Source organism: Dendrobates tinctorius, unplaced genomic scaffold (genome assembly GCF_039654945.1).
Source record: "Dendrobates tinctorius isolate UK_male_01 unplaced genomic scaffold, ASM3965494v1 ptg000138l, whole genome shotgun sequence".
Classification (NCBI taxonomy): Eukaryota; Metazoa; Chordata; class Amphibia; order Anura; family Dendrobatidae; genus Dendrobates; species Dendrobates tinctorius.
This window is the reverse complement of record NW_027361806.1, coordinates 23,167,919-23,193,524: the sequence shown is the minus strand read 5'-3', so window position 1 is coordinate 23,193,524 and position 25,606 is coordinate 23,167,919. Positions and strand designations below refer to the sequence as shown.

Sequence of the window (25,606 nt, the reverse complement as noted above, 5' to 3'; positions counted from 1 at the left end):
CAAAAATCCTCATAGGTTGGGGAAGGGGAACGTGGAAGAACAGCCTGTGGGTGCTGCTGGACACTGTGGCCAACATCGCCCTGTGTGGGGCCATACTGTTGCCGATGATGCTGGAATTGTCCTGCCTCCTGGGACTGTTGGGGATACTGGCCAGAGTAATGATGATGGTGAGGGGCTTCTTGTTGGCTCTGGTAGGCACGTGGCTCATACCCACCAAGATAGCCAGATCGTCCCCAACCAGGTTGGGACCAGCCTCCACCACTGGGTGGGTACAAGTGGCCATATTGGTGGGGTTGGCTTGAGGCTGACATTTGGGGCTGCGGAATAGAAGGTTGGGTAGGGGGAGGAAGGGGTTGAGGTGTTGGGCCACGTATTAGGGGCTGTTCGGACCCTGCTTGAGCAAGCATCTGTGTGGATGGTCTCATGCGCATTAGATTTTGTGGTGAGAGCTGCCACCTCTCCAGAAATTCAAAAACCTCATATGGGGTATTGGGGGGGGTGCTTGCATCAAGCAGGATCTGAATACATCCCCTAATACGGAGCCTGACCTCACGGGTAAGGGCACGGAGATAAAGGGTGAGGCTACGTGCATAGGCCTCCTGCCCATCATCTGTAGTTACTCTCGACAAATAATTGAGCACCCCTGTGTCCACATTGGTCCTGCTCTCTTGAATAGTGACCTGGCGCCTTCTTGTTCGCCGTGATGCTAGAGCAGCCTGTGAGGAGGACCTGATCTGGGCAGTTGGGCTGCTGCTCAAGTTGCCCGGCTCTTCCAGGATGGGTGAGGTGGCAGCAGCAGACCGTCCTGGTGGTGTTGTGTGTAGGCCAGCCATTGTGTTGTCCTGTGATGCCTCATCTTCAGCCATCCTTCTTGTAGGGGGAGATGGACCAGCCACCTCATCCCCTACAGGATCTATAATGGGCTCTGCCTCTGAGGCCGTTCCTCGATCCGTAAGGTTGGATTGAGTTCTGTTATGAAATAGAACAGAGCCAAAAATACATCAATATTTTTGTCCCTGTAAAGTATTTGTGTAATGTGGTGTGAGGTATGTACTTACGGTCTCAGATCCAGAATTGGGGCGAGGAAGGACAGCCGGTCATAGTATATGTACTTCCTTTTTACGTATCCAACATCCGCCCTCCTGGACCGCTGCTGGCGTTCCCGGCGGAACTGGTCCCGGATGCTTCGCCAGCGTTTCATCACATCTTCCACTGCAATGTGACAGGAAATATTGTAAAATTCACATATTTGAGAGGTCACATTTTCTACCAGTAGTCTAGGCATGGGGCCTTCTGGGGTGTGCTTTCTACCCATGGTGGCATATGTAAATGGGCAGATACACAGGGTCTCATTAGCTACACTTAAAATAATTTGTTTGGCTAGGAGGATGAGGAGCTTGTGGCCTAACCCCTAATTATGGCTGTGTGAAGCCACGTGTCACATCCAAATGTAACGGCCTCATGAGGCTAAAAGTACATGCACAGGAAGGGGGGTGCTGATTCTAGATTCCTTTTTTCTTGCGCGCTAAGGTTAATGATGTTTTGCGTTGCACTTACGAATTTTATGCTGCTCATCACGTGGTCGGTCACCAAAGTCATGGTACATCTGGCGACAGATGCGCCTCCATGACGCCTCCTTTCTTGTCCGGTTAGCATAATTTGCATCGCGTGGGTCCCACATTTCGGGACGCTCCTGCACCAGGACAATGAGCATCTCCACATTTATGTAAGTGGACGCCATGCTGCTGCCGTACTCCGTGGAGGCGTACTTCCTGGATGTCTGGAGCACTTTTTGAGCTCATTTGCATGTCTAGGCTTCCTGATGATGGATTGGCCCATTTCCTGTCACCAGCCAAAAGACCTGAGTATTGCTCGCAGGTCACACGTGTGTTCCGTGTGTAATCTATATTTTTTGCGCACCCATAGACTTGCATTGGCGTACTACGAGCGTAGTACGCTGACAATCGCAGCATGCTGCGATTGGCACGGAGCGTAGGATACGGATGAGAAATTTACGCCTGGTGCGAGGGACCCCATAGAGAATCATTGGTCCGTGTCTAATGCGTGCTTTTAGCGCCTCTCACTCGGCCGTATTCCTCGCCAGTGTGACTCCGGCCTTAGGAGAGATCGCTGTTGGACAAATTATTGTTTGCCCGACATCTATGTGATGTGTATGGTGGCCATTATGATTGCATTCATCTACAGATTTGTGGCGTCTTTTTCACCTTGCAGCATTTTTTAACAATTTCCATCATCATTTAGTGGCATTTTAAAATATAAAGTTGGCACAAAAAGGGGGTGACCTGTGATCCAGCATGTAGGCACTGGCACTACGAGACATTATGAAATATATACTGTACTTGCCAACTGCCCCAGGAATTCCGGAGACCCACTGGCTGGATGTCTACGCCCCTGACCTAACCTAGAACACCCACTTTTGGGTTTGTCTCCACGTTCCGTAATGGCAGCTCTTTGGACACAGCTCCGCCCAAAGCGCTGCCGGCTTTTGTACGCGCGGTGATTCCGCATGTGTTCATTGAACACATGCGGAATCCCTGCACCCTATACATAGACTGTTATTTATCTTGCGGAGACAGAGCGTGTCCGCAAGATAGACATACTGTGGTCTAAAAAGACGCGCCGCATGTACGTATACGCAGGTCTGCCACCTGCGTCTTTGAACGAATAATTTCATAAAATCCCCTCCACTATGCTGTAACATCTGGACGCTGCGGCTGTATGCAGCGTCCAATCCGCAGCTTTTCCTGACCGTGGAAACACCCTTAGTGTGGGATTACATTATTGGTAGTGGAGGACCTGGAAACTCTGGGCCATTTGGTAAGAATGGAAATGTAATGAGACACCAAGAGACTTACAAGTAATGTAAAAGTTTAATCTCTGCTCTACACGGATCCTGAAAAAGTGTGACAAGGTTCTCAAGAGGACACAGTCCTAAAACTAAATCCATTCAAACTTGTCAATAAAGTAGTGAAGCTTTAGAGAGGTTCTCATTGGTTAGAACGTCTGCTTTATTTTGGAAACAGCGCCACCCCTGTCTACAGGATGTATCTGATACTGCAGCTCAATTGAAATGAATAGAGCTAAACTCCCAAAATCACACACTCAGCCCATGGTCAGATAGACAGACATATACATGATACAACTGCACTATCGTATCCGCTGGAGCCTGGCGATGAGACTGTGCAGCATTACATACTCTGCAGATACATCACTGTCTGTCTATTTTCCGGGTGTTACTTGGGATCCTGTAAACAGAAACCTTATAAGGCGCGAACCTTTAACTGGTAGAGATCCAACGATCAGAGGCGGAAAGGCTTCATGAGGACAAAACGAAGGCAAGGACGGAATGTATTCACGACTCGAGCAGCAGATTGCATTGATATAAGACCCATATTTGTATTGAAAACGAGGGATCAGATGTTAAAGGGATTGTCAACTCTGAAAAATTTGCATTGAAAGGAAAATATGTATCTAAAATATACATTTCTCCAATATACATTAATCACAAATTGTCAATACTTCTAGCACTTTTTGCTGTTGGTTTTTGGTCGCTATACACACAAGAAACTTCTCCGCTTCCTGCTCTTCTGGTCAGGTGACCACCCTATAAGTCCTGGCCCTTCTGGATCATCATGCCCCCTATTGCGCTCTGCCACCACATCACGTGGTCTCGGCTCCTACATTATTCTCCTCCTCCCGGTTTCTCACCATACGGCGTCACAGCTTCATAGTTGCCAACAGTCCTGGATTTTATGAGACTCTTGATTTTCAAGGTAAAATCTCAGAAAATTTTCAGCTATCCTGTGCCAAAAAAGGTCTTAAAAGTGGGTGGTCTACTTCAGTATGGTCCATTTCCAGGCAGAGGTTGGGGTGTGCCTTCAACATCAAAATCGGTACGTACGCCGCTTCCTCGGTTCATGTCCTTCTTCCAATTCCCTGATTGATGTGCTCCACCTATTACGTCATCACCATGTCACATTACCAAAGAATATGCAAATAAAGTCCGTGGAACCTCATTTAAGAGTCTCAAACACGGGACTAGCCAGATCTTCCTCCAGTGAAGGACCCAGCCAAAGAAGAAGGACTAAAGCAGTAGTCACCTGACCTGATGCCATCGCAACCAGGAAGGGAAAGGTCCTACTTTCCTGTGTCCTGAGAAACCAATAACTAAGGCTAGTTTCACACTAGCGTTTATTCGACGCAGCGCACGGCGCCACTAAGCCCCACCCCCTGCCGGCTCCATGCCCGCCCCATCCGGTCATCGCCGCCTACTATCGCACATGGACGCTTGCGATCTGCGCATCCTATCTTTAGCATAGGGTGCGTAGATCGTGCGCTGGCCGTGCGCTAGTAGGATTTTGGCGTGCGCTGCACACTTTTGAAGGTGCGCCCGTGCGCGCCGAACACAGCATGTTGCATTTAGGCGCGCACGGCGCACCTTCAAAAGTGTGCAGCGCACGCCAAAATCCTACTAGCGCACGATCTACGCACCCTATGCTAAAGATAGGGTGCGCAGATCGCAAGCGTCCATGTGCGATAGTAGGCGGCGATGACCGGATGGGGTGGGCAGGGAGCCGGCAGGGGGCGGGGCTTAGCGGCGTTGTATAAACGCTAGTGTGAAACGAGTCTTAACCACTTCCAGGGCAGAAAAACAAAAATATGTATATTTTTGTACAATGTCTCTACTGCATTTTTTCAAAGTAGACAACCCCTTTAAACTTGAAAATTCCACCCAGCCATATAAAGGAAGTGTTACATGGCCGCCATGGACAGTCCTATGAACAAACAGACGTCATTGCCCAATCCCTTTATAAATTTATTCTATTATTCAGGAGCAGTCCAATAATTCAGAATCTCCTATACTCCGACACCTAGCCTTCCTATTCAGCACTGTCTGTGGTCGCTGATTTCAGAATTATGACTGCAGTAAGATAGAGATACTAATATTACGGCATCTGCCGTCCTTGACAAGAAAAACAATGAAACATACAATACTCTTATAAAAACCTTCGGAGTCTGAAAATAAATGAAATAAAACAGTCACAAAGCGAAGACTTTTAATAAAACAAGGCACAGAAGATTCATTCTCAGTCCCTTCCACCTATGAACCCGGGACATATACTCCAGCGTGGTGCAGGATACGGCCACAACTTTCTTTTACTCATGTAACAAAATATATATATATATATAATTTTTTCTATTGTAAAGTGCATTGTATCAGCCGAAACACGATGACTCTGCTGCGAAAGAGCATTCGACGGGTGCAGAACAGCGGGAGCAGCAGCCGCCAGAACTTCATGGTGTTTGGACTCCGTTGTCGGTAGTTTGGGCTACAAGCAGAGCGAATGACGTCCCTGAGTGCGAGCAAAAAGGTAATTACATTCCTGACGCGTCCAACAGCTGTGCGTGAATGTCTTTAACTAAACTTTTAAAAGTTCTTTTTTAATATATGTTGTAGCCACTTGAACGTTGTGTAGACCCGCCACGTCCCAGCACCACAATACAATCTGCCGGACAATCAGAGGCTTGCACGCAGAAGTCAGCTGCCGGCTTCTGTGCCAGCTAAAGAAGAGGACACCGAACGGCGTGGGAGCGGAGGAAGGTGAGAAGGATCATTTTGTTTTATGTGTTAAAGAACAACAGCGATTGGACGATATATATATTTACCAGGATGGGGCACATATATCAGAATGGGGGACACACATACCAGGATGGGGGGATATATACCAGGATGGGGGGATATATACCAGAATGGGGGACACATATACCAGGATGGGGGGACACATATACCCTGTAGCCTTGCAGCGCAGGGGTCCTGGGTTCAAATCCCACCAAGGACAACATCTGCAAGGACTTTGTATGTTCTACCCGTGTTTGCGTGGGTTTCCTCCGGGTACTCTGGTTTCCCCACACACTCCAAAGACTGATAGGGAATGTAGATTGTGAGCCCCAGCGGAGACAGCGATGATAATGTCTGTAAAGTGTTGTGGAATTAATAGCGCTATATAAATGAGAAAAATAAATAAAAAATAAATGGGGATGGGGTGTGTGTGTGTGTATATGCCAGGATGGATCACATATATACTGTACCTGGATAGGGGACATATATCAAGATGGGTGACATATATACCAGGATGGGTCCAGGGATAAGAGACACAGGCAGCACGGTGGCTCAGTGGATAGCACTGCAGCGCTGGAGTCCTGGGTTCGAATCCCACCAAGGACAACATCTGCAAGGAGTTTGTATGTTCTCCCCGTGTTTACGTGGGTTTCCTCCGGGCACTCCGATTTCCTCCCACATTCCAAAGACATACTGAATTTAGATTGTGAGCCCCATCGGGGACAGTGATGATAACGTGTGCAAACTGTAAAGCGCTATATAAAAATAAAGATTATTATTATTACATATATACTAGGTTTGGGGACATGTAAACTAGGAGGAGTCAAGGATGGGGGGCATATATACCAAGATGTGAGGATGTGGCCCAGAATAAGGGACATACATACCAGGATGGGTGACATATCAGGATGGTGTATATATTTACCAGGATAGATCACATATATACCAGGATGAGCCCAGCATGGGGTATATATACCAGGATAGAGGATATATATATACAAGGATTGGGAATATATATATATATATATATATATATATGAAGATGGGGGACATGTAAACCAGGATAGGTCCAGGGATAGGGGGCGTGGTATATATGTCCCCCCCCCAGGATGGGTCCAATACATACCACGATAGGAGACATATATACTAGGATGGGGACGTATATACCAGGAAGCGTCCCAGAATTGATAGGGGACATACATACCAGGATGGGTCCAAGAATAGGGGGCATATATACCATGATAGGAGACAAGCGTCCCAGAATGGGGGATATCTACAAGGTTGGGGGATATATACATGGAGGGGGCCCAGGATGGAGTATAATAGTACAGGATGGGAGACATTATAACATAATGAAGGGGGGCAACACTTATGTCTTCATAGCATTTAGAAGGCTACAAGGGCCAACATGCTAAGGGAATAAGAGGGGGGGGGCAGGTCCAAATTTTGCATCGGGGCCTATCAGACTCTAATTACGACATTGACTGCAGCATATAAAAAAAATTAAAGCCTTAGTTACACTTTCAATAAAAATGGATACTAAAGCTGGCCATTCAGTTTCAGTAGCTGAGAGCTGAGCGCCAGAACACTACCAATGGTATTTCTAGATGGGCACCACATATATATGCACACTCACCTCAGAGCGCATATATTCCAAATGGACAGAATGGAAGTCAATGCCAGAAGCCTAATTCAACATGACCTGTCCTTCTTTCCCTGACAATTAGATGGTTCTCCTTTCCTGATGAAATTCACAGGCTCAAGGGGTACAGCCAAAACTGAGACTGGAGGGGGGGGGTCCTGTAATCCATCCAGCCCTCTTGTCCATGAACTGCGCTTGATTTTGCAGCTCAGCTCCATTAATGCTGCAATACTAAATCAGTACTATGGACAAAACGAAGCACAGAATTGGGAGCTTTTCAAACAATCCCTTTAACAGAAACGTGGGCCACGATAAGGCCAACGCCGCGAGGCCCCATGTCTACATTTATGGACCACATACACTAGATTCATTCTAATTCCCAATTTCGTTGGGACCAACTGATCAAAGTAAATGGGGGTCTCCGATTCTCCCCTAAAACGTGAAAGGATGAGGCAGCACGACCCGGTCCTTTCCACAGCCAGAGGTGTCTAGTGGCAGCTCGCTCCCCTTTCACTTCCGAGCGTGTGTGTATGGGGTAGTCGGGTGCCCACTATCTAAGTTTTTTGGGGACCTTTACATATAACAAGATATTATTAGTGCTTAGTGCCTCCCTCCCCCTCTACAAACCAGAGTCCCCCTTTAAGTTACCCATTTAAGTTACCCCGCATTGTCCCATAGAGCAGCTGTTTGCACTCTGGCCATACACATGCGATACCTGTGAACCAATTGATTGACTCCCCCATAATCCTGCACCCCCACACTGCACATTTATTCAGTCGGAAGTCTAACTTCTAATGTTATTTGCTACTTGTATAAAGGCCTGTAAGAGGGATGGAAATTTCCTGCTAACCCTCCTACAAGGAAGACTGACCTTCTAATTCTGTTTCTTCGGCCCCCGCCTAGACTGACGCTCCGTGCATTGTGTGTGTCATGTCTGCAGAGCCATGCCAGCATGGGTAGTTAGGTGCTAGGTTTGCAGGTTGCTCAGGTGAGAAGAGGATAGCTTATATTATTTGGGGGCCGGTTTCCATTCATTATAGGTCAGTTGCAGAGAGCTGGTGGAGCGGAGAGAAGCTACACGAGCAGATACAGTCCAGGTCTCGTAGCTACTGCCCGATACGGTATATTACATAGGACAGATTGCCCCGGAGGAGGCAACCTGGTCTGCCTGTAAGGAAAGGGGGAAGACACTGCTCTAGTAGCAACCCTCCCTGTGGAAAGACAAGAGTCAAGGTTGAAGAGAGACCTGACATGGTCAGTGGCAAAAAAGACAGAGGGATGACATAGTTGGCAGACGAGTGGTGACTGTCCGCGGCTTCAAGCTCACAGGCTAAATGCCCCGTGAGTTATAGCCCTGGGTGACCATTGTAAAAGTGAAGAGTGATCCAGAGAGAAGAGCCTGAGAGGCAAGTGTGTACAGAGGCTTGCTGGAGCAATAAGTGGCAGAAAGTGGGGCACCTGCAGCAGAGGAGCCAACCTGGAGTGAGAGGTCCGGACGATCGGACAGTCACTAGAGTGCATTAGAGTCTTGTAGTGAAGAAGGTGCACAGAAGTAGAAATTTGGACCAAAAGAGTACAAAGAGACAGTAAATATGGCGTATCTGTTATGTTCAAGTCAAGCGCCTCATCTGAAGCAAAGCCGCCCTGAGAGGAATCACAAGCCAGGGAACGTCTGGCACGTTACACAAGGTTGCGGTCACTCACGCCCCTTGGTGAACTTCTTACAGGCCTATAAATGGGTTATATCTGAATTAGTTCCTTATTCGATAAATGCGCAAAGCTCTGAAACTCACACCGACGCTTGTTTAAGGCCGTGCAAGATGAAGGCCGGATGCTGAATATACCGACAATCTAATATATAAGAACTACCGCTACACAGGGTTCGCGTCATCACCATTATACTACTTGCAAGCTTCTTGATATAATGACCAGCTGCGCAATAACAGAAATGCTCCTACAGTAAACAGCCGTCATTAGTAAGCCTGTGAAACCCCCCAAAAATGGCAACAGCAGAAAACTTCCTCCGCAGGGTTATATACTGCACACATACAGCAGTCCAGACACTGGGGTGGTGCGGATGGACGGCTGGCCGTACGCTCTAGGATTATGGAGTTTGTTCGGAGACCACTTGGTGCTTTTGGCGTCCTCTAGGACGCAGGCAGGTGCCGTTTCAGGATCTCCTTTGACGACTGTGGAATGCTGTCTGGGAAAATGACCTCGAACTCGACCAGAAGATCTCCATGTTGATCAGGGCTTTTTGGAAAAGGGAGTCCGTACCCAATAATCCTTCGTCTCATTCCCGGCTTAATAACTTCATTTATATTCATGGGGATGTTGCGGCCGTCCAAGGTGGGCACAGTGATGGAGCAGCCACACAAAGCCTGGAAAAAGAGAAAACACGTTACATAAACTGCAAGCACTGAATACACAAGTTCCCGATCTGGCGGACTCGAACCTTCCAAGTGTTATGTATGGACATAGGTCTCAGTGGCCGCCATGTAATATTTCATCGCTGGCTTCCTACATCAGCTGTGGGACCTGGGATAACCAGCTCAATGCCCCGAGATGCTGGTCATCTCTGATGGAACAACCCTCCTAACTGAAAGGGTCCTAGTGACGGACTAATCTTACGTCTTATCCTTTGCACATTACAGCTGCCATAAATTCTTTATTTTTTCCTCGGTGCAGCTGTGCAAGATCTTGGCCTCCTGAATTGGCATGCCAAATGGATTGCATTATTTAAAATGCCATCATCATCCTCCTCACCCCTCACAAAGCAATAGCGGGCTGCCGAAAGATCGTTATTGCAATTGATGGCCTGCTTAAGCCCCCCACATAGTGGCCATCTTTGTGCTGCTAACAGCCAAGCCGGTGACTGGACTTCATGAGAGAGCACAAATTTTACTGTACACAAGAATAACTAAGTATATAAAGTACAAACGACAAAAATATTGCAGGTTCTAATCCCTACAGGAGGGGTAAAAAAAGCTTTAAATAATATTAAGAAACTATGAATAAAAGTCTGTTGTATCATCCCTTTCCCAATAAAATAAAATATGACATTATTTAACCTGAATGTTAAAATCGAAATGCCAGAATTGCTACTTTTAGTCACAGGGCCCCCCTACAGAGTGGTGCCCTCCTACAGAGTGGGGGCTGAAAAGAGGGCCCTCCAACGGAGTGTGGGCTGATAAGGGGGCCCTCCTACAGAGTGGGGGGCTGATAAGAGGGCATTCCTCCAGCAGTGGGGGCTGATAAGGGGGCTCTCCTACAGAGAGGGGGCTGAAAAGAGGGCCCTCCAACAGAGTGGGGGCTGATAAGGGGGCTCTCCTACAGTGGGGGCTGATAAGGGGGCCCTCCTACAGAGTGGGGGGCTGATAAGAGGGCATTCCTCCAGCAGTGGGGGCTGATAAGGGGGCTCTCCAACAGAGTGGGGGCTGAAAAGAGGGCCCTCCAACAGAGTGGGGGCTGATAAGGGGGCTCTCCTACAGTGGGGGCTGATAAGGGGGCCCTCCTACAGAGTGGGGGGCTGATAAGAGGGCATTCTTCCAGCAGTGGCGGCTGATAAGGGGGCTCTCCTACAGTGGGGGCTGATAAGGGGGCCCTCCTACAGTGGGGGCTGATAAGGGGGCCCTCCTACAGTGGGGGCTGATAAGGGGGCCCTCCTACAGTGGGGGCTGATAAGGGGGCCCTCCTACAGTGGGGGCTGATAAGGGGGCTCTCCTACAGTGGGGGCTGATAAGGGGGCCCTCCTACAGTGGGGGCTGATAAGGGGGCCCTCCTACAGTGGGGGCTGATAAGGGGGCCCTCCTACAGAGTGTGGGCTGATAAGAGGGCCCTCTTACAGAGAGTGGGCTAATAAGGGGGGCACCTAGAGAGTGGGGGCTGATAACAGGGCCATAATACAGAGTGGGGGCTGATAAGGGAGCCCCCCTACAGAGTGGGAGCTGATAAGAGGCACTCCTACAGAGTGTGGGCTGATAAGGGGGACAATATACTGTTTGGACTACTATGTAGGCCATCATACAGGTTAGGGGCTACTGTAGGGACCATCATACAGTGAGGGGGCCATCATACAGTGTGTGGGCTACAGTAGGAATATTGTACTGTCTTGGAGCCATCAAACAGTGTGGGGGCTACTAAGAGGCCATTATATAGTGTGGAGACTACTGTGGAGGCATCATATAGTTTTCGGGGCATTATACAGTCTATAGTGGAGCTGTAGTGACATCATACTGTGTATAACGGAGTTGTGACAGACTGTAGAGGGGATTGTACAGGGGAAGTCTCAGTGGACAATATTAATGTTAACTGGGCACCTACTGTTATAAGGGCACTCTGGTTATTGTGACTGTCAAAGTAGCACACAAGGCATTATTTTCTAGGGGCAAAACGTGGGCACTGTTTTCTAGGGCATTTGCACAGGGCATTAATATGTTCTAGAGGTCTGTTTTACCATCTGGAGGGCACAAAGGAGTTTTAGGCTGTGTACCCACGTAAGCAGTTTTTTAAGTGTTTTTACCGGCAAAAACGCTTAAACGCTTACAAGAAGCATCCCATTCATTTTAATGAATTCCGCACTTTTTGTGCATATTGATGCGCTTTTTCCACGAAAAAAATGCATCACTGTAAAAAACGCAGCATGCTCATTAATTTCTAGAAAAAATCTGCATTTCTAACTATATTCTGAGATGTTCAGGAAAAAAATGCATAAACGCGAAAAAAACGCGCGAAAAACACACGGAAAACGCGTGGAAAAACATGCACGTTTTCTGGGAAGGAGTCCGGTTTTCAGTCAGGAATTTTCTGCATACATGGCTACATAGCCTAATTACACTATAAGCGGTACAGTGGTGGCATTATAATATGGGGCAGTAAGAGGAGCCGTTATTGTGCCACACAGTAGGGGCAGTAATAGGGACACATACAGCAGAAGAGGCTCAGTATTGGGGTATCAGCAGGTTGAGGAGTTTGTACAGGTTGGGGATAGATGGAGACAGTGCAGGAAAGGTGAGAAGTCAGATGTCTCTGTGCTGTAATCTCTACAGCCGAGTCCTGGCTGGACAAAGTCGCCATGTCGGTCTGGGCCAGATGGGAAAAGTGATCGACTCCAACAAAAAGAACGTCAGCTGTAAGTCACAATCTATAACTGTACTGTGACCTATTACATGTTCGGCAGATCCGGTATCTACCACTATGTGGGCACTATATGGTGGCAATATCAGTGTTGATCTTTGCATAGTGATTTATTTCAGTAACAGCCCGGTCATCTGCTGAGGTTAATAATCTTTATTTAATAATCTTTATTTTTATATAGCGCTAACATATTCCGCAGCGCTCTACAGTTTGCATGCATTTTCATCACTGTCCCCGATGGGGCTCACAATCTAAATTCCCTATCAGTATGTCTTTGGTTCTCCTACATCCAATATTAGGACGTGACACCATAGTAATCAGGGTTACCGGTTAGGGGCCACTCAGATATTTTGCTCCCCTGAGCTGAACCCCTAGCTACACCTCTGGGTTCAGGTATAATGTTCTGTATACAGAGATCCTCAAGGATCAGTTCTAGGCCCCCTCCTCTTCTCCTTGTACACTGCCCCTATTGGTCAAACAATCAGTAGATTTGGTTTCCAGTACCATCTCTATGCTGACGACACCCAATTATACGCTTCTTCTCCTGACATCTCTCCAGCCTTTCTAGAAAACACCGGCAATTGTCTAAACGCTGTGTCTAACATTATGTCCTCACTATATCTGAAACTGAACCTGTCAAAGACTTAACTCCTTGTGTTTCCTCCCTCTACTAATGTACCTATACCCGACATTGCCATTTCCGTGTGTGGTTCCACTATTACTCCCCAGCAACATGCCCGCTGTCTTGGGGTCATACTTGACTCCGAGCTTTCATTTGTCCCCCACATCCGATCACTGGCTCGCTCTTGTTATCTGCACCTCAAAAACATTTCTAGAATTCGACCTTTTCTTACTTTTGACTCTGCAAAAACGCTGACTGTTTCTCTTATTCATTCTCGTCTCGACTATTGTAACTCTCTTCTAATCGGTCTCCCTCTTACCAAACTCTCCCCCTCCAATCTATCTTGAAGAGACTTTGAAGACTTAGGCAAGAAAGTGAAAGAACTGGGAGCGCAGGTGGTCTTCTCTTCCATCCTCCCAGTGGATGGCCATGGAACAAGGAGGTGGAATAAGATTCTGCAGGTGAACAACTGGCTACGTCGATGGTGCCATCAGCAACGATTTGGATTTCTGGATCACGGAGTGAACTACTTATACGATGGACTACTTGCTAGAGATGGGGTGCACCTTACGAAGACTGGAAAGCAGGTATTTGGAAGTCGCCTTGCTACACTTGTAAGGAGAGCTTTAAACTAGAACAACATGGGAAGGGAAGCAAAAGACCAGAAAAAGCCATACACCTGACAAATGCTATTGAGAACTCTGCTATTAGAAGTGGAAAGGAAGAACAAAGACGAAAGAATCTAATTAATAAAAATATTGGAGAAAGAGAAACCAATCACAAACTAAAATGTTTCTATACTAATGCACAAAGCATGGGCAACAAACAAGGAGAATTGGAACTACTAACACAGGAAAAGAAATATGATGTCATTGGAATCACTGAAACTTGGTGGGACAATACACATGATTGGAATACAAGACTAGAAGGATACAACTTATTTGCAAGAAACAGACTTGATAAACGAGGAGGGGGTGTCGCATTGTATGTTAGAAACACGTATATCTGCACAGAGATTGAAGCTTCAGAGACTGGGAGTTCTGTGGAAACTGTTTGGGTAAGAATACAAGGACAGAACAATGGAAAGGACACCATTGTAGGCATTTACTACAGGCCGCCTGTGCAAGCTGAAGATATGGATGAACTCTTTATGCATCAAATGGCCAAGTTCTCCAAAAAATATGACATAGTTGTCATGGGAGATTTCAACTATCCAGACATTTGTTGGGAATCTCTCTCAGGCAAAACTAACAGGTCAAGGAAATTCTTATCCTCTCTTGCTGACAACTTTATCTTCCAAAAGGTAAAGGAGAAAACAAGGGGAACTGCTACCTTGGATCTAATCCTTATAAACAGGGAGGAAATGGTTGAGGAGGTAAAAGTGGCTGGGACCCTAGGAGGTAGCGACCATGCTATTTTAGAATTTTGGATAACTGCGGAAGACCTGTGAAGACTCAGACGTCAAGGTTAGATTTCAGAAAGGCAGATTTTAAGGGATTCAGAAAGAGAATTGGAGGGATCCAATGGCTGGATATCCTTAAAGACAAAAATGTCCAGGAAGGATGGGAAATCTTGAAAAATGAAATTCTCAAAGCACAGTTGTTAACAATTCTGAAAAGAGGGAAGAATAGGAAGCATTTAAGGAAACCAGGATGGATGAACACAGAAATTAAGCACATGCTAAAAAGGAAGAAAAAAATGTTTATAAAATGGAAAGAGGGAGGCATATCTAAAGAAGAATATAATGCTGTCTGCAGAACCTGCAGGGCACAAATCAGATTATCTAAAGCTGAAAATGAATTGAGGCTTGCAAGAGATGTCAAAAGCAATAATAAAGGATTTTGGGGATATGTCAAAAGTAAAAGAAAAGTCAAAGATGCTATAGGATTTTTACAGGATGAAAATGATGAAATGGTAAGACAGGATGTTGAGAAAGCTGAACTTTTAAATTCCTATTTTGCATCTGTTTTCTCTCAGAAAGGAAATGTAACATCAACTGTTATTCACTGTCCTATTAAGGGAATAGAAGAATCCAGGATATCTATAAACAGAAAGATAGTGAGGAAACACTTAGCTAACCTAAATGAATTCAAGTCTCCAGGTCCAGATGAATTACACCCCAGAGTACTGAAGGAGATAGCAGAAGAAATTTTTGAACCCCTCTCCATAATCTTTGAAAATTCTTGGAGAACAGGAGATGTGCCAGAAGACTGGAGAAGAGCAAATGTTGTTCCTATCTTCAAAAAGGGGAAGAAGGTGGACCCAGGCAACTATAGGCCGGTGAGTCTGACTTCTATACCAGGAAAGATCTTTGAACAAATTATTAAACAACATGTATGTCAATACCTGGATAAGAATGAAGTGATTAAACAGAGTCAGCATGGGTTTGTAACTAATAAGTCATGTCAGACTAATTTAATTTCCTTCTATGACGGTATTACTGATTGGGTGGATCAAGGAAATGCTGTAGATATAGTATATCTTGACTTCAGCAAAGCATTTGACAAAGTCTCTCATACAATCCTTATTGAAAAAATGACTAAGTATGGAATGGACAAGGCAACTGTTAGGTGGATTCATAACTGGCTTAGTGATCGGACCCAAAGAGTGGTCGTAAATGGCTGTACATCCAGTTGGAAGAATGTCTCAAGTGGGGTACCACAGGGCTCTATCCTGGGCCCTGTATTGTTCAACATCTTTATCAACGATTTAGATGAAGGAATTGAGGGTAAACTGATTAAATTTGCTGATGACACAAAGCTAGGAGGGATAGCTAATACTAGAGAAGAGAGAGAGAGGATTCAAAAAGATTTAAATAAACTGGAGAAGTGGGCAGCAACTAACAGAATGGTTTTTAACAGGGAGAAATGCAAAGTACTACATCTGGGCAATAAAAATGAAAAAAGCATATATAGAATGGGAGGAATAGGGCTAAGTGACAGCACATGTGAAAAAGACTTGGGTATACTAATAGATCACAGACTGAATATGAGTCAACAGTGTGATGCAGCAGCAAAAAAGGCAAATGCAATTCTAGGATGTATTAACAGAAGCATACAGTCTAGATCACGTGAAGTAATTATTTCCCTCTACTCCTCTTTGGTCAGACCTCATCTGGAATATTGTGTCCAATTTTGGGCACCACATTTTAAAAAAGACATCAACAAACTGGAGCAAGTTCAGAAAAGAGCGACCAGAATGGTGACCGGTCTGCAAACCCTGTCTTATGAGGAAAGGTTGCAGGATTTGGGAATGTTTAGTTTGCAAAAGAGAAGACTGAGAGGAGACTTAATAGCTGTCTACAAATATCTAAAGGGCTGTCACATTGTAGAAGGATCAACTTTATTCTCATTTGCACAAGGAAAGACTAGAAGCAATGGGATGAAGCTGAATGGGAGGAGACACAGATTAGATATTGGAAAAAACTTTTTGACAGAGTGATCAATGAGTGGAACAGGCTGCCACGAGAAGTGGTGAGTTCTCCTTCAATGGAAGTCTTCAAACAGAGGCTGGACAGACATCTAACTGGGATGTTTTAGCGAATCCTGCTTTGAGCAGGGGGTTGGACCAGATGGCCCAGGAGGTCCCTTCCAACTCTACGATTCTATGATTCTATGATTTGAATGCTGCTGCCAGGATCATATTCCTCGCCAATCGTTACACCGATGCCTCTACCTTGTGCCAGTCATTTCACTGGCTACCCATCCACTCCAGAATTCAGTATAAACTTATTACCCTCACCCACAAAGCCCTCCATGGCTCAGCACCACCCTACATCTCCTCCCTTGTTTCAGTCTACCACCCTACCCGCGCCCTCCGTTCTGCTGATGACCTGAGGTTAGTATCCTCAATAGTCAGAACCTCCCACTCCTGTCTTCAAGACTTTACACGTGCTGCGCCAATTCTTTGGAATGCACTTCCCAGGTCAATACGATTAGTCCCCAATCCCCACAATTTTAAGAGTGCCCTGAAAACACATTTATTCAGACTGGCCTACCGCCTCAACACATTAACCTAATCTATCCCTGGGTGGCACAGCCAAAAGTTTTACCATAACCAGGTTCCCTGCATCATGTTCCCACATGCTTTATGCATCCATTAGCCCTATGTGTCTGTACTGATACACACTTAACATTATGGCTGGTCCATACAATCAGGGCAGCTGTTACCACCCACCTTTCGTGTCTCCCTCTTTCCTCATAGACTGTAAGCTTGCGAGCAGGGCCCTCATTCCTCTTGGTATCTGTTATGATCTATGTGATTATTGTTATGCTGTAATGTCTATTGTCTGTACAAATCCCCACTGAAATGTAAAGTGCTGCGGAATATGTCGGCACTATAGAAATAAAATTTATTATTATATTATCTCACATGCAAACATGTTTGACATCCTCTATTAGGATCATGTGGTACAACTTCTCACTGCATACATATAAAAAAAATGTAAATTAGATGCAAACAGTGACACTTTGAGAGCGTAACCAGTAAAACCAGTTCTGCAGTCATCAATGAGCCCCTGATTTTACTGGTGGTTGGAGCGGACGTGACTGCACGATGGACGGTGACTGCACACAAGACGTCTGTATGTGCAAAACAGACTTATTCTATCCAGAGAAGCAAGTCTTTGTGTGACCGAGTGAGCAAATGGCCAGCCCTCGAGCATTCCCTCACTGCGTCCGCTGCTTCATGTGATATTTTTTCATTTCAGACCCTTCGATTCAAGACTTAGTCCCCCACAAGATAGCGATTCACTTATGTTACAACGTACGGCTGTAGACAACACATAAGGCAATAGAAGGACCATTGTGTCCAATGTTACCCCCATATTACGAGCCTGTCATCTATATTTTTTTTAAGATCATTTTCAGGATATTACTTCTTAAAGTCAATTTATCTGGACTACTTCCTATCCTGTGTCTGCAACATCTGTCGTTTGTGCACTACGAGCTCTGGCAGGAGGGATCACTGTATACAGTAGGTCCCGAACTTTGGAGAAGTGCGCTCCAAACCTCCTCCAGAACGGTTTGCCTTTTGGTAAAATGTGAGAAACTTTTGACAGTACCAATGTAATGCGCTAGTCTGTATCTTGGAGACCCCCTGTATATAATAGGGAACCGTGGCATCAGATTAGTATCATGCAAAAATTTCCCTATGATCAAGTCTGTTCCCTGAAAAAGTCACAGTCCTCACTCCGATAAAACAAAGTCTAGACAGAAGAGTTATAACTAACATAGTGGCAACCATAATTCATACCTCTCGCAGGCTGATCTGTAAAGGGCACACAATGTTCGAGCCGTCCCTCTTAAAATGTGCATGGGGCTTGTCCTTTATGACAAATACTACATCGGCTGGAATGGTCATGGGCGCCTCGTCTCCCTCTTTGGGGAATGTGATTTTGGTGCCTTCTTTCCATCCTTTCTTTATCTCGATGGTCAGGATCTTATCCTCAGTCCGTGCTGTTCTTCCGTCAGGATTCATCCTCTTCCTGGCGATTCTCATTCTTTTAGTGCATCCATGGTATATTTCCTCTAGAGACACTTTCAGCTCGTGAATTATAGGTGGGTCCTGTTTGCGTCGGATCTGACCAACCTGGTTCTTTTCTCTTGGAAACCCATTCATGCCAAAGCTAGAAAATGAGCTGAATGGATCACCATCCAACTCCATGTCCTCGTCGTCCCGACCTCCAGGCATTCGTCTTCCGAAGAAGATTTCAAATGGGTTTGCTCCACCGAAAAATGCAGCAAAAGTGGCGTGTGGATCTCCATGAAACGTGTAGTGGAAGTTTCCCCCGTGTCCATTTTGTGCCCCGGGTCCTCCTTTAAGACCTAGAATTAATTATAGAAAAACATTATTGCAAGTTTCTAACAGGATCTTGATATAATGTCATTTCTTGACTCTTCCCAATAAAGCAAAGGTCAAACTCTGCTCAAAGAAATTGGGTGAAAATAATCACAGGATGGGCGGATAGAGGCAGTAGTGACCAACATTTGGGAAACAGATATTCCCGTATAGAAACGTGCACAATAGGTTGAGCGTTCATGTTTTTGAGTGAGAAAAGAGACATGGGCTTAACTCCTGGGTGGACCAAAGATCGGACATGTTGAAATCCAATATTCACTATCCTTCTTTCACCCGACAGCTCCCATCAGGTGTTCTTTGCACGCACTAGAGTCTCCCGAATGTGGCGATGCACATGAGATGGCCGTCGGCTCAACATTCATTCAGCTGACAGCAATGAGCACTCTACTCAGCCAACGTGTTTTCAATGGAGAGAGACACATCTAGGTACATTCAGATAGGCAGATTTGGACCCGTTAACAGGCGCCGATCCACTATATACCGTATATATAAGCTGATGTTGCCTATTTACTGGTCTGTTTACATGAACCCACGAGCCCTGATTGGACAAGAACAATTACTAGTACCATCGTTATGCCCCCTTACAGCATCGTGTTATCGGCAGCACATCTCCTGGCTACACTGGACGATGTGCTACCAATAATGATGCATTTTAACGGAGGCATAAGCCATCCAATCACCAACGAGAGAGCGCTTTTCACATTCATTCGGTGATTGCCATCATGATGGTTCCCTAATTTTAAGCTAGTGTACATGCACTTTCTTCTGCTTATCTGTATGGGGGGGAGGGTCAGGTGGTCTTCATGCATATCTGCAGGTCCTGCAGAGATTGTTGAGCTATGCCCATTTTTTTCTAATGTGTATGGGCGTTTAGTGCCCCTTGTACTCACACACTCACATTGCAAGTATGTATTCAGAAAACTTCTGATCGCTGCGGGAATGTGGAGACATCTGACCTGAACTTTGAAGTCGGATATGCTACATATTGGGAAATGTATAACTTGTCAACAGTTGCAAAGCTACAACTCCCAGCATGCCAGGAGAGCTCATTTACGCCATCATTGCAGCATTCTGAGTCAGAAATTAGCATAATACTGAAAGCATCTTTAAAGAAGACCTTTCACTGTATTTTTTTTTTATTTTACATCCTCCAATTTCCGCTGCTCCACTGATTCTAGAACAGTTTTTCTTTTGTTCCAAAGTTAAGTTTCCCGGTAATAAAGGTGCAAATTTTCCCTTCAACAACGGGGCGTGTACCACAGAACTTTTCTGTGGGTTTTTGCAGATTCTTTTCTGATGCTGGCCCACAGAGATGGTCTTTGCACCATTATTACCAGGAGGCATCGTTTTGGAAGGGAGAGGCACAAATGGAAAAGAAAAACTGTTCCAGGATCAAAAATTGGAGACGGTTCTCAGTTAAAATTAAAAAAAAAAAATCCAGTGAGAGCTCCTGTTTAAAGGGGTTTTCTCATGTTTGTAAATGGTTAAAATTGCAAAGTACGTGTAAAAACAAGTAACTATTCCATTTACTTATTAAAATCCTCTCCATTCAAGAGGTATATTTAATTTCATAGTTTTCCACTTGATGTCTAGGTTACCGGCCACCTCTGCAAGGTTTGGGTCCATAGTCAGGGAGCATGTACTTGCAAACACATAGACACTGTTCTGCAATACGTCAGAGGCAAGACTGGCTCTGCTGCAGGAAGCACTGGAGGCGGCAATGCACCCGAGCTTCTCCCAAGTACATGGACAATCCACGCGGAATTTCTCATGACCGGCACATTGGATCGCTAAAAAAATGGTAATATTTTCACAGGGGGATAAATGTAAAAATGTGCTTACCAGTCCCTCTAAATGCATAACATCAGAGATGTCATACCCCATGCTGTCCCGATTGTGTTTATTGCTACTTATGTTCTCACCCTCATTCTGCATCTCAAACTTACAGAAATACAAGTGTCAAGTATGGAACACAAGGTATGAAAATACAAAGTAATCAGCATCAAAGTATGATGAAAGTAACCATGGCAATGAAGAATATAGGAATGCCACTTTCATCAGAGCGGGAAGGTTTATTATTAGGATCAGACTCGATGCACATACATCACAAGGCCTGATGAGATGATAAATTTAATGTCACACACTTTTCTCTCACTTTATTCCTCTTCTTGGTTACGTATTTGTTCTATTTTGTGCCAAATATGTTGGCATCATTTGGTGCATTTTAAGTCACGAACACCTAATAAACGTGAATGCCGACAGAATTCTGCTGCATGTTAAATAGTAAATTTGCCCCAAGTTTTTTTTTTTATACCAGAAACTTAAAAGGGTTTTCCTATAAGGCCGGGGTCACACTAGCGAGGAATACGGACGAGTGAGAGGCGTTAAAAGCGCGCATTACACACGGACCAATGATTCTCCATGGGTGTGCTCCCAACAGCCGTATATTTCTCGGGCGTATTCTACGGTCCGTGCCAATCGCAGCATGCTGCGATTGTCAGCGTACTACGCCAATGCAAGTCTATGGGTGCGCAAAAAATACGCATTACACACGGACCACACATGTGACTTGCGAGAAATACGCACCCGGTGTCTTTTACAAAAGCCGACAATTCAGTGCGCTATACAGTAAACTCACACTGACAGGTTTAATAAAGAAACGAAAGAATAGATATATACACCTAGAATACACACATACAGTGTTGGCCAAAAGTATTGACACCCCTGCAATTCTGTCAGATAATACTCAGTTTCTTCCTGAAAATGATTGCAAACACAAATTCTTCGGTATTATCTTCATTTAATTTGTCTTAAATGAAAAAACACAAAAGAGAATGAAGCAAAAAGCAAAACATTGATCATTTCACACAAAACTCCAAAAATGGGCCAGACAAAAGTATTGGCACCCTCAGCCTAATACTTGGTTGCACAACCTTTAGCCAAAATAACTGCGACCAACCGCTTCCGGTAACCATCAATGAGTTTCTTACAATGCTCTGCTGGAATTTTAGACCATTCTTCTTTGGCAAACTGCTCCAGGTCCCTGATATTTGAAGGGTGCCTTCTCCAAACTGCCATTTTTAGATCTCTCCACAGGTGTTCTATGGGATTCAGGTCTGGACTCATTGCTGGCCACCTTAGAAGTCTCCAGTGCTTTCTCTCAAACCATTTTCTAGTGCTTTTTGAAGTGTGTTTTGGGTCATTGTCCTGCTGGAAGACGCATGACCTCTGAGGGAGACCCAGCTTTCTCACACTGGGCCCTACATTATGCTGCAAAATTTGTTGGTAGTCTTCAGACTTCATAATGCCATGCACACGGTCAAGCAGTCCAGTGCCAGAGGCAGCAAAGCAACCCCAAAACATCAGGGAACCTCCGCCATGTTTCACTGTAGGGACCATGTTCTTTTCTTTGAATGCTTCTTTTTTTCTCCTGTAAACTCTATGTTGATGCCTTTGCCCAAAAAGCTCTACTTTTGTCTCATCTGACCAGAGAACATTCTTCTAAAATGTTTTAGGCTTTTTCAGGTAAGTTTTGGCAAACTCCAGCCTGGCTTTTTTATGTCTCGGGGTAAGAAGTGGGGTCTTCCTGGGTCTCCTACCATACAGTCCCTTTTCATTCAGATGCTGACGGATAGTACGGGTTGACACTGTTGTACCCTCGGACTGCGGGGCAGCTTGAACTTGTTTGGATGTTAGTCGAGGTTCTTTATCCAACATCCGCACAATCTTGCGCTGAAATCTCTTGTCAATTTTTCTTTTCCGTCCACATCTAGGGAGGTTAGCCACAGTGCCATGGGCTTTACACTTCTTGATGACACCGCACGGTGGACACAGGAACATTCAGGTCTTTGGAGATGGACTTGTAGCCTTGAGATTGCTCATGCTTCCTCACAATTTGGTTTCTCAAGTCCTCAGACAGTTCTTTGGTCTTCTTTCTTTTCTCCATGCTCAATGTGGTACACACAAGGACACAGGACAGAGGTTGAGTCAACTTTAATCCATGTCAACTGGCTGCAAGTGTGATTTAGTTATTGCCAACACCTGTTAGGGGCCACAGGTAAGTTACAGGTGCTGTTAATTACACAAATTAGAGAAGCATCAAATGATTTTTCGAACAGTGCCAATACTTTTGTCCACCCTCTTTTTTATGTTTGGTGTGGAATTATATCCAATTTGGCTTTAGGACAATTCTTTTTGTGTTTTTTTCATTTAAGACAAATTAAATGAAGATAATATTAACAAAGAATTTGTGTTTGCAATCATTTTCAGGAAGAAACGGAGTATTATCTGACAGAATTGCAGGGGTGTCAATACTTTTGGCCAACACTGTATATATATATATATATATATATATATATATATATATATACATACATGTCATTGTGACAAACATATATATATATATATATTTCACAGAGTTCTTCATAGCAGAATAGCCGCTTATTCAATTGCCGGCTTCTATCAAATCATTCCCCAACCCGACATGAAATGACCCATGGTTTACATTCAGTAAAGTATTTCATTTCATGTTTTTTTATATGTCCTTGACTAATAATTAGATGAGGGATTGTGTACAAAATTTGGGAGTTGTAGTTGTTATTTTAAGGGGTTAATTCTTTGTTAAAAAATGCATGGGCTTCCCATTGCCCTATATTGGTGGCGAGTGGGTTAATCTAACAAAGGGTTAATGTCACCATTCGATTCTAAGGTGACATTAACCCTTTGTTAGATTAACCCATTCGCCACCTCTACAGGGCAACGGGAAGCCCACGCATTTTTTAAAAACGAATTAACCCCTTAATATAACAACTACAACTCCCAAATTTTGCTCACAATCCCGCATCTAATTATTAGTCAAGGACATATAAAAAAACATGAAATGAAATGCTTTACTGAATGTAAACCATGTGTCATTTCATGTCAGGTTGGGGAATGATTTGATAGAAGCCAGCACTTTAATCAGCAGCTATTCTGCTATGAAGAACTCTGTGAAATATATATATATATATATATATATATGTTTGTCACAATGACGTGTGTGTGTGTGTATATATATGTATTCTATGTGTCTATATCTATTATTTCATTTCTGTTAGAAACCCTGCCATAGGGCTCCATTATATGTCCATTTTGCAAGGCGGCGAGAAAATCTCGCCATACGGATTACATACGGATGCCATACGGATTACATACGGATGCTGACATGCGCAAAATACGCAACCACACCTTGCTTACGGATGACATACGGAGCACTATTTAGGGGTCATTCACCCGTGTTACGCCTGTAAACTACGGACCGTATTTTGCGTCGGTTAGTGTGACCCCGGCCTAACAGGTCCAGAACGGTGTAAGAAAAAAACTATAGTCAGCTTTTGGACTTTCACCACTTTACTGCACTAATTACTGTGTCTCCCATTGTTCCCTTAGGCCGGGGTCACACTGGCGAGGAATACGGACGAGTGAGAGGCGTTAAAAGCACGCATTACACACGGACAAATGATTCTCTATGGGGCAGCTCCCAACAGCCGTATATTTCTCGGGCGTATTCTACGGTCCGTGCCAATCGCAGCATGCTGCGATTGTCAGCATACTACGCCCGTAGTATGCCAATGCAAGTCTATGGGTGCGCTAAAAATACGCATTACACACGGACCACACATGTGACTTGCGAGAAATACGCACCCGGTGTCTTTTAGAAAAGCCGGCAATTCAGTGCGCTATACAGTAAACTCACACTGACAGGTTTAATAAAAAAACGAAAGAATAGATATAGACACATAGAATACACACACACACACATATATATATATATATACACACACACACACACATACCTGTCATTGTGACAAACATATATATATATATATATATATATTTATATTTCACAGAGTTCTTCATAGCAGAATAGCCACTAATTAAATTGCCGGCTTCTATCAAATCATTCCCCAACCCGACATGAAATGACACACTGTTTACATTCAGTAAAGAATTTCATTTCATGTTTTTTAATATGTCCCTGACTAATAATTAGATGAGGGTTTGTGTGCAAAATTTGGGAGTTGTAGTTATTTAAAGGGGTTAGTTCGTTGTTAAAAAATGCGTGGGCTTCCCATTGCCCTATTGTGGTGGTGAGTGGGTTAATCTAACAAAAGGTTAATGTCACCATTCGATTGTAAGGTGACATTAACCCTTTGTTAGATTAACCCATTCGCCACCTCTACAGGGCAACGGGAAGCCCACGCATTTTTTAAAAACGAATTAACCCCTTAATATAACTACAACTCCCAAATTTTGCACACAAACCCTCATCTAATTATTAGTCAGGGACATATTAAAAAACATGAAATGAAATTCTTTACTGAATGTAAACCGTGTGTCATTTCATGTCGGGTTGGGGAATGATTTGATAGAAGCCGGCAATTTAATTAGTGGCTATTCTGCTATGAAGAACTCTGTGAAATATAAATATATATATGCTGGTCTCAATGACATGTCTATATAAATATATATATATATATATATATGCATTCTATGTGTCTATATCTATTATTTCCTTTGTTAGAAACCCTGTCATAGGGCTCCATTACATGTCCATTTTGCAAGGCGGCGAGAAAATCTCGCCATACGGATTACATACGGATGCAGACATGCGCAAAATACGCAACCACACCTTGCTTACAGATGACATACGGAGCACTATTTAGGG

The 25,606-nt window shown here is 44.5% G+C and overlaps 1 protein-coding gene across 2 annotated transcripts in view; it reads right to left on the bottom strand.

The window, feature by feature from the left end:
• Nucleotides 1-5,061: 5,061 nt before the first annotated feature.
• The window catches only part of DNAJB4 (DnaJ heat shock protein family (Hsp40) member B4), a 39,864-nt gene continuing 19,319 nt past the window's right edge, over nucleotides 5,062-25,606 (bottom strand). For both annotated transcript variants that reach the window (XM_073544860.1, XM_073544861.1), the window contains exons 2-3: nucleotides 18,295-18,866; nucleotides 5,062-9,664 (exon numbers count right to left, since the gene is read on the bottom strand). In XM_073544860.1, the coding sequence (XP_073400961.1) occupies nucleotides 9,431-9,664; nucleotides 18,295-18,866 (806 nt within the window). In that variant the 3' untranslated portion in view covers nucleotides 5,062-9,430. The remainder of the gene's footprint in view (nucleotides 9,665-18,294; nucleotides 18,867-25,606) is intronic.